At 31.4% G+C, this 8,122-nt stretch overlaps 2 protein-coding genes across 3 annotated transcripts; one reads left to right on the forward strand and one right to left on the reverse strand.

Annotated features, from left to right (window-relative positions):
* Positions 1-1,397: 1,397 nt before the first annotated feature.
* On the forward strand, positions 1,398-3,006 carry LOC135129583 (uncharacterized). Of its 2 annotated transcripts, none has more exons than XM_064056768.1 (6): positions 1,398-2,137; positions 2,198-2,269; positions 2,329-2,388; positions 2,448-2,501; positions 2,555-2,623; positions 2,684-3,006. In XM_064056768.1, exons 1-6 carry the CDS (start codon positions 1,747-1,749, stop codon positions 2,971-2,973), a joined length of 936 nt encoding a protein of 311 aa, XP_063912838.1. In that variant the 5' UTR covers positions 1,398-1,746; the 3' UTR covers positions 2,974-3,006. The 2 variants fall into 2 exon arrangements, with proteins under 2 accessions (XP_063912838.1, XP_063912839.1); XM_064056769.1 differs by having other exon boundaries at positions 2,204-2,269.
* Positions 2,997-4,732, reverse strand: LOC135129582 (putative nuclease HARBI1). The gene is made up of 4 exons (XM_064056767.1): positions 4,188-4,732; positions 4,005-4,134; positions 3,791-3,947; positions 2,997-3,736 (listed from the first exon to the last, which is right to left on the reverse strand). Exons 1-4 carry the CDS (start codon positions 4,412-4,414, stop codon positions 3,159-3,161), a joined length of 1,092 nt encoding a protein of 363 aa, XP_063912837.1. The 5' UTR covers positions 4,415-4,732; the 3' UTR covers positions 2,997-3,158.
* Between the last annotated feature and the right edge of the window lie 3,390 nt (positions 4,733-8,122).

Raw genomic sequence — 8,122 nt, forward strand, 5'->3', positions numbered from 1 at the left:
AGATAGCGAATTCCCAATTTTTTAATATTTTGTCTTGAATTACCCAAAGAACGCTTGTGTAAACTTTCATGATGCTGCGAGTATGCAGTCATTGCATTCTGAAAGACTAATTCGGAATTACCACCTCCTGTAACTGCAAAACAAGAGAAAGCGAACTCACAATTTTTCACTATTTTGTCCTGGATTACTTTGGAAACATTTGTGCAAAGTTTCATGATCCTGCGATGATGCCGTCGTTAATTTCAGGACGACTAATTTCTGTTATTCCACTCTCATTAATTCTAAAACAAAAGAGAGCGAATTCTCAATTTTTGAATATTTCGTCTTGAATTGCTTCCGAAGTACTTTTGTAACATTTCTTGAGGCTGCGAGTATGCAATATCGTGTTCTGAGAAACAAATTCAGAATTACCACCCTCTAGATCTCTAAAACAAGAAAGGGCTAATCCTCAATTTTTTCATATGTTATTCTAAATTGTCTCAGCAACGTGTGTGCAAAGCTCTATGATGCTGCGAGTATGCAGTCATTCTTAAAAAGGGACTAATTCCACAATTCCAGATTTACCACCCTCTGGATCTCTAAAACAAGAGAGGGCTAATCCTCAATTTTTTCATGTTATTCTAAATTGTCTCAGCAATATGTGTGCAAACATCTATAATGCTGCGAGTATGCAGTCATTCCTTACAAGAACACAAATTCCAGATATACAATCCTCTGGATCTCCAAAACAAGAGAGCGCTAATCCTGGATTTTCTAATATGTTATTCTAGTGTCTCGACAATGTGTGTGCAAAGTTCTACGATGCTGCGAGTATGCAGTCACTCCTTTCAGAAAGACTAATTCCAGGGTTACCACCTTCTGGATCTCCAAAGAAGGAGGTTTTAGATTATTAATTTTTTGTGATGTGTTGTCCTAAATGGTCTTAGCAGAGTCAGTCCCATGTTTGAAAATGTTGTGAAAATGCAAGTATTTATTTAAATGCTGGAGTTTCGCGAAACCGGTACAGACTTCAATGAATTTTTGATATATTTTTCTTTTTTGTTGATGTAAATAGTAGAATTTGAGTTTATTTTGGATGTTTTGGTTTAAATTAATCATTGGAGCCAACTGGCTTCATTAGGTGTAGATATATCCGTAATTAATGCCAGGCCGAATTTGGAACCTTATCGTATACTGCCCTTTGAAATCACAAGCGAGACTATAAAATTTAAGTCATTTGTAATTCATAAATCCGAGGTTGATGACGAAAACCTTTGTAAACTCTAAATTCCTAAAAATATTATTAATAGTTATTTAAAATCCTAGAAACTTAACAAAAAATGTTTCTACAAGTCAAGTACAAATTATGAAGTTTTACTATCCGTAATAATAATCCCTATTTTGGGGCAAGCGTCTATTCTTTAGTTTCGCGCTTAGGCCCGGTATTTCAGTTGTTGGTTAAACCAAGAAATTATAGTTAACCAAAAAAAGTTTTGGTTAAGTGTATTTCAGTGTGGGGTTAAGATATTTGACGGTTAAATTTCTTGGTTACTTTAACCCAGCCCAGCTAGGTGGTTTAACCATTATTTTTTTGGTTAACACATGCGCAGTAGACGCCACTGTCCGCGAAATTTTGGGAGACATTTTGAAGACCAGTTTTGACAGTTGTTCTTGTTATTAATCACCATTCTAACCTCGTTTTCTCGTGTACCTCGTGCCTGTTGTTGTGTTTTTTTTCTCTGTTAAGTATATAATAAAAGCTACAGGATGAACAGTGAACGTGAACGTGTTAGATCAAAAAATTTTGAAACACAAGAAATTTGCCTACTTGTAGATTTGGTTAGACAAAACAAGAAGGTGATCGAGTGCAAAGAAACTGGAATCGTCAATAATAAGCAAAAGGGGATAGCCTGGGAGAAGTTGACAGAAACATTTAATGCCATTTCTGGTACCGTGCCTCGAACGTCCAGGAATCTAAAAGACAAATGGACAAATTTAAAAAAAACCGCAGTTCGCAATTTTGCCCACGATAAAAAATACGCACGAGGCACTGGCGGTGGTCCCTCCAAAGGCCCAACAGAGACGTCAGTAGACGCAACTGTCCGCGAAATTTTGGGAGACAGATTGACAGGTTTACCAGCGGTGTGTGATAATGATGGTAAGTTATCACTTATTAGACATTAAAATAACAACAACATGGTTATAATTGATTCTTAAGTTTTAGATGTAGAAGAAATAAGAAACGGAAATGAAATTGAGGATTCAATTGTCCCAGAGATTGAAAATGAAGGTAGCTATACAAAAAATATATACATACTTGTAAATTTCATAATAACACCTTTTTTGTAGAGAATATGGGGACGTCAAACAGCTTCTTCACAGAAAACAGTGCCTCTTCATCACAATTAGGTAAGTGCAAAGTAATAAATTAATTGTTATTAAAATTATAATATATATTTTATTTTTAGTTTTAGAAGAAGACGTAGTTGCACAACCGGGGGATACGCAGGAAAATGAATTAGGTAAGATATAAAGTGTTGTTAAACATTAAACACATGGTTATTTTTTTTTTCAGACTGGTCACAATACACTCCAAGGATGTTAAAAAAGCTTCCCTCGAAACCACTACATGTTTCAAAGAAAGGTGATTTGACATAATTAATAATAGTAATAAGTAACTTTGAAAATAAAATGTACTCCGCAGGTAAAATAAGAGTGGGTGGAAATATTACTAATTACAAATGGTGTCAGCTTGCCGACGAGAAAAGGAACAACTCAGTTTTCAAAAAAAAGTTACTTGAAGAAGACCACAAGCAAAAACAGGAAATCCATGCAATAATGAAGAACCAATTGCAGGAGGAACATGAGCAAAAACTGCGACATCGTGAAGAAGAACATTGTGTAAAATTGAAATTAATGCAGGAGGAGCATGCATTAAGGATGACATTGTTGAAACAACAAATCACGTTCTCCGATGTTGATAATAATCAGTAAATCAGTGAGATATAATAAATTAATTTCATATAATTTTGTTTTTATTTACTTGGTTAGATGAATACATAAGTGATGTGAACAATGAAAAATACTAAACCAACTAAAGCATAGAGCGGAACATGAGCTGAAATTGCATTTAATGAATTTAGAAATAATTTATAAACTTCTACATTATGTATGTAAATTTACAAATTTGCAAAATATGCAATGAATTCATTTCTTGCTCTGTTGTTATTATTTCTATTTACATCATCAGCAACTGGTACATCATCTGCCAAATCAAAAGCTCTTTGCTCTTCGAGATTTAAGGGAGGTGGTTCATCTTCGTCGTTTAAAATTGCGATATTATGCAAGACTGCTGTGGCTACAATTACCCAGGGAACCATTCGTAGGTGTAGATTTATGCCATTGCTTAAAATCGGGAAGCGTCGTTTCCAAACACCATAAGAACGTTCAACTGGGTTTCGTGTTCTAATCAGTGACTCGTTATATAAATTTTGAGCAATTGTATTTGTCACTGCCAATGGCGTCATTAAAAAATTTTGAATAGGGTAACCTGCATCCCCAACAAGTATTGCACGCTCCATTTCTGCATTTTGAAATTTTCTGCAAATCTCAGAATTTCTAAAAATTGTTGAGTCGTGAGCAGAACCGGGCCATCTTGCTACAATATTTATTATTTTTAAATTAGAAGCAGCAATTGTTTGCACATTCAGGGAGAAAAAATTTTTCCGATTGCGATAAATTTCAGCATTTTCTCCACCTGCAAAATTTTCTATACTAATGTCCGTTAACACAAAATACCTTATTAACATACCCGGTGACTTTATTTTGATATGTGTGCAATCTAAAGCACCAACAACTCGTGGGAATCTTGCAAGTTGATAAAAACCTTGCTGCACTATAGAGATTTCTTCTTCTGTTTGAGGAAATTTTATGTATTCTTCCCGCAAATTTGCAATAGCTCTTGTAACCTTCAATTTATTGTAACATAGGTAACATTTTTATGACCAGTTTTGTCTTTCACTCACTCTGTTTATTGCTTTTCCCACAGTACTCTTGTGAACACCTCCAAAATCTCCAATTACAATTAAGAAACTGCCTGTCGCGAAAAATCGGAGTGTAATTAACAACATTTCCATTGATGTAAGAGCGTGATTCCTGAAATAGATTCATTAAACAGCTTATATTATTTTAAATTGTATATTTTATACCAATTTGTCGGATGCTTTATGACATCATGAATTGAATGTAACAAATTTGTTACAGATTCTTTTGACAGTCTGAACCTACAATAAAATTCTTGGTCGTCCCAGTAATTAAAATGGTCCTTTCGTATCTGTATTCTAGGAACTTTGCGAATTCGTCCCAAGCGGACAACAAAATTAATAACTTGCTCATCGTCTGAGTCACTATCGCTAGAAGAGTAAATATTTGCCATTTTTTTAAATTATTTTTCACACGATTCACTTAAAAAGAAACAACACTTTCACAATCAAAATGTAAATAAAGCAAAAGTGAGGTTATAAAAACGCCTACACGCCCACCAAAATATGAAAGAATATATCCTCGCACATGCTCTTTTCAACTGGTAGACCAATTACGATACCAACTTAAGAGAAATAATGGTTAGTTAACCAGAATATACTTAACCAAATTTTCGACACTGAAATACCGGTTCTTGGTTAAAGTTTTGGTTAAAATTTAACCAAGGTTAGTTAACCCTGATTTTAACCAACTACTGAAATACCGGGTGATAAGTAGGTACTTCAGGTAGACGAAATAGTATTATTTGTTCACAGTTTGGTTGGCCTTGTAAAAGTTGTATTACTAACGATAACTGAAAGGTTAAAGACATTTCTTACAGTTTTTACAAAACTAATTTTTCTATTGGTTAAAATGCATATTTTTTATTTTCTTTTGTTTATATTCGTTTAAGGATTGAATAAATTACGTTCTATTTTGTTTGAATTTTCCATTATTAGTTGCCTGACATCTTTGTTGTCATTTATGACACAGTGTGATTTTTGTGCCGTAATTATTAATATAAAAAGATTAATAGATTGATCAAAGATGCTTATGATGTGTATAATATGTTGCCTACACCAAAGTATTCAGGCGTGAACAGATAAAATAATGACCCTGTATTTACTTAAAAGAAAACACTTTGTAAAATTGAGTTACAGTTAAGTCGAACTTATTTTTAAATATTTGCCCACAATACGTGTTTTTTGGAAATTATTTATTTTATTTACTGTCCCATAGCTATGAAATATCGAGAAAATATGAAAGTGTTTATGTTTTTACATCGGAAGAATGTCACGTAGAAATTAATTTGATTTGAATGACTTCGTCCCCTCAATACACAGGATCAAAACTATTAAGTGGTAAGCTAGAATCAACAAAATGTTCTGAGTACCTTTATTATAATTCTTATTAAATAACAACGTTTGTATTTTCACATTGTCGGGAAACTGAGGTGTCTCGTTCTTCATTTGATCGATGAAAAATATGGAGCTGACGTCATCAATTTTTTAGAAGGGATAAGTAAATATAATTTGATTAAACATTTATCATGCTTATCATAACTTTAAAACATCCGCAAGATTTCAAAGCATTCGGTTCTGCAGATTCAAAATTAAATTGCAAAATGTTGTTTTATAATTTTGACTTTTTTTTCCAAAAATCTGGACGTTTCTGGTAAAAACTCAATACGGAATCATAAATTACACATGTAGGGCTATGTTATTTCATACAATTTATAACCCATTTACTATATGTAGAATTTTGAAGTGACGTCATCACATTATTGGTGAGGATGACTAGACAAATTTTGGTTAGCGTTTTAGCATCTACATGCCATTCCTAACATAAATACAAAATTTGACAACTATCGGCCTAGTACTATCGGAGATTATCGGTCTAATAAAAATACGGGACGGCAGACGGACAAACAGACAGATGGACAGACAGACGGAAACGGGGGACCCATTTCTTCTTCTTCTAGGGGTCATGAAAGCTCGAGAAAATGTAAAAGTAGAGAGTCGGCCGACGGATTCGCTCGGGAAGTAAAAATATGAATGCAATGATAACTCACAATTAAAAACTCAAGATATTTTGCACAATTCGGGTAGATTTAGGAATTTAACTCGTTAGTCGTTACTATTGCAATTTAACACCTTTAAACTTAACAAGTTTTTTTAAGATTAATAGGGGCAATATCAGTTTTACCTGAATAAGTACTAGACCCGCCCACCCGCCCCCTATTTTCTCAGGACAAATAAACATCTTATCTTATCTATAATCAAAACATCGAAACATCCGAATCTCGATAAATCGAGTTCTCGAAAAATTGAAAAATCGAAAAATAAAAAAATTCGGAAAAAAAAACAAAAATTAAAATATACAAGAACTGAAAACTCGAAAAATTCACAAATCGAAATATATATTATAAAGCAGTTGAAAATTGAAAAATCTAAAACTGAGGAATTGAAGAACTGAAAAATCGAAACTGCGAATTCGAGAAACGGGAAAATAAAATATATATATATTAATCGAAAAACTGAAAATTTAGCAACGTCAAAATTTGAAAAATTGTAAAATAGAAATACTGAAGAACTGGAAAATCAAAAAATCCAGAAATCGAAAAAGCTAAAATTTAAAACATTGAACAATTGAAATATCGCAAAATTGAAAAATGGAGAAATCCAAACATCAAAGAATCAAAATCTAAAACTTAAAAATTGAAACTACAGAATTTAAAAAAATTGAAAAATCGGATAACTGAAAAATCGAAACATCGAAAAATTGGAAAATCGAAAAACCAAGAAATCCAAAAATCGGAAAATCGAGAAATAGAAAAAAATTGCGAAATTGATAAATTGAGAAATTCAGCAATCAAAACATCCAAACATCTGAATTCGATAAATCGGGAAAGAAAAAAAATTGAAAAATTTTAAAAAAGAAAAATTAAAACATCGAAAAGTTGAAAAAAAATTAAGAAATCGAAGTATAAAACTGTCGAAAATTTGAGAAATGTAAAGTTTAACGAAAAATTGAAAATTCAAAAAGAAAAAAAAGGGTGGAAACTCAAAAACTGCAAACTGAAAAATTTAAAAATTGGAAAATCGACAAATTGGAATCGATTGGCCTGAAAATTTGAAAAATTGAATAAACGAAAAATTGGAATATCGAAAGAAACAACAGAAATTAAGGAAATGAAAAAACAAAAAAGTGTGATATAAAATCGAGAAAATGAAAAATAAAAAATCAGGAAAACGCAAAATAAAACTCGGGGAAATGAAAAATTGAGGTGACGAAAAATTGAAATCCAAAAATCGAAAAATTGAAAAGTCTGATAAATGATCAATTTTTAGATTTCAATTTCACGAGTTTTCAATTTTTCGATTTTTCAATTTTTCATTTCTGCAATTTTTCGTTTCGGTTTCTTATTTTCTTTAGTTTTTCGATCATTCAATTTTTCAATGTTTCAACTTTATATTTTTTTGTTTCTTCGGTTTTTTACTTTTTTAATTTTTCGTTTCTTCAGTTTTTCGATTTACGATTGGTTTCAATTTTCATTTTTCGTTCTTCACTTTTTAGATTTTGCCAGTTTTCGATTTGCAGTTTCACAAATTTTTAATGTTTCAATTTTTCGATAATTCAGTTTTTCAAGTTTTTGATTTTTATTTTTGATTTTTTCGATTTTTTCATTTATATTTTCTGGAATTTGTATCATAATTTTTGTTTCTTCAGTCCCTTGATCTTTCAATGTTAGTTTCGATTTTATAATTTTTCGTTCATTCAATTTTTCAAACTTCCAATATTTGATTTTTCAATTCCTCGATTTTCCAATTTTTAAATTTTTCAATTTTACAATTTTTGCCTTTCCAATTATCCGATTTTTCGATTTCTTTAATTTTCAGTCTTTCAATTTTGTTATATACATATGTACATATTTCGATTTTTCAATTTTCGTTTTTTAATTTTTTTTATTTCCAATTTTTAGATTTTTCGAAGTTTTCATTTTATATTGTTTCATTTTTTTCAATCTTACCTTTTTCATTCAAAAAGTTGAAAAATTGAAAAGTCCACTAAATGAAATCTAGAAAAATTGCGAATCATAAATTGAAGAATTTTTTAAATATAT

The sequence above is a fragment of the Zophobas morio genome, unplaced genomic scaffold (assembly GCF_036711695.1).
Source record: "Zophobas morio isolate AGI-343-1 ecotype UQ-CSIRO unplaced genomic scaffold, CSIRO_AGI_Zmor_V1 ptg000016l, whole genome shotgun sequence".
In the NCBI taxonomy this organism is placed as follows: Eukaryota; Metazoa; Arthropoda; class Insecta; order Coleoptera; family Tenebrionidae; genus Zophobas; species Zophobas morio.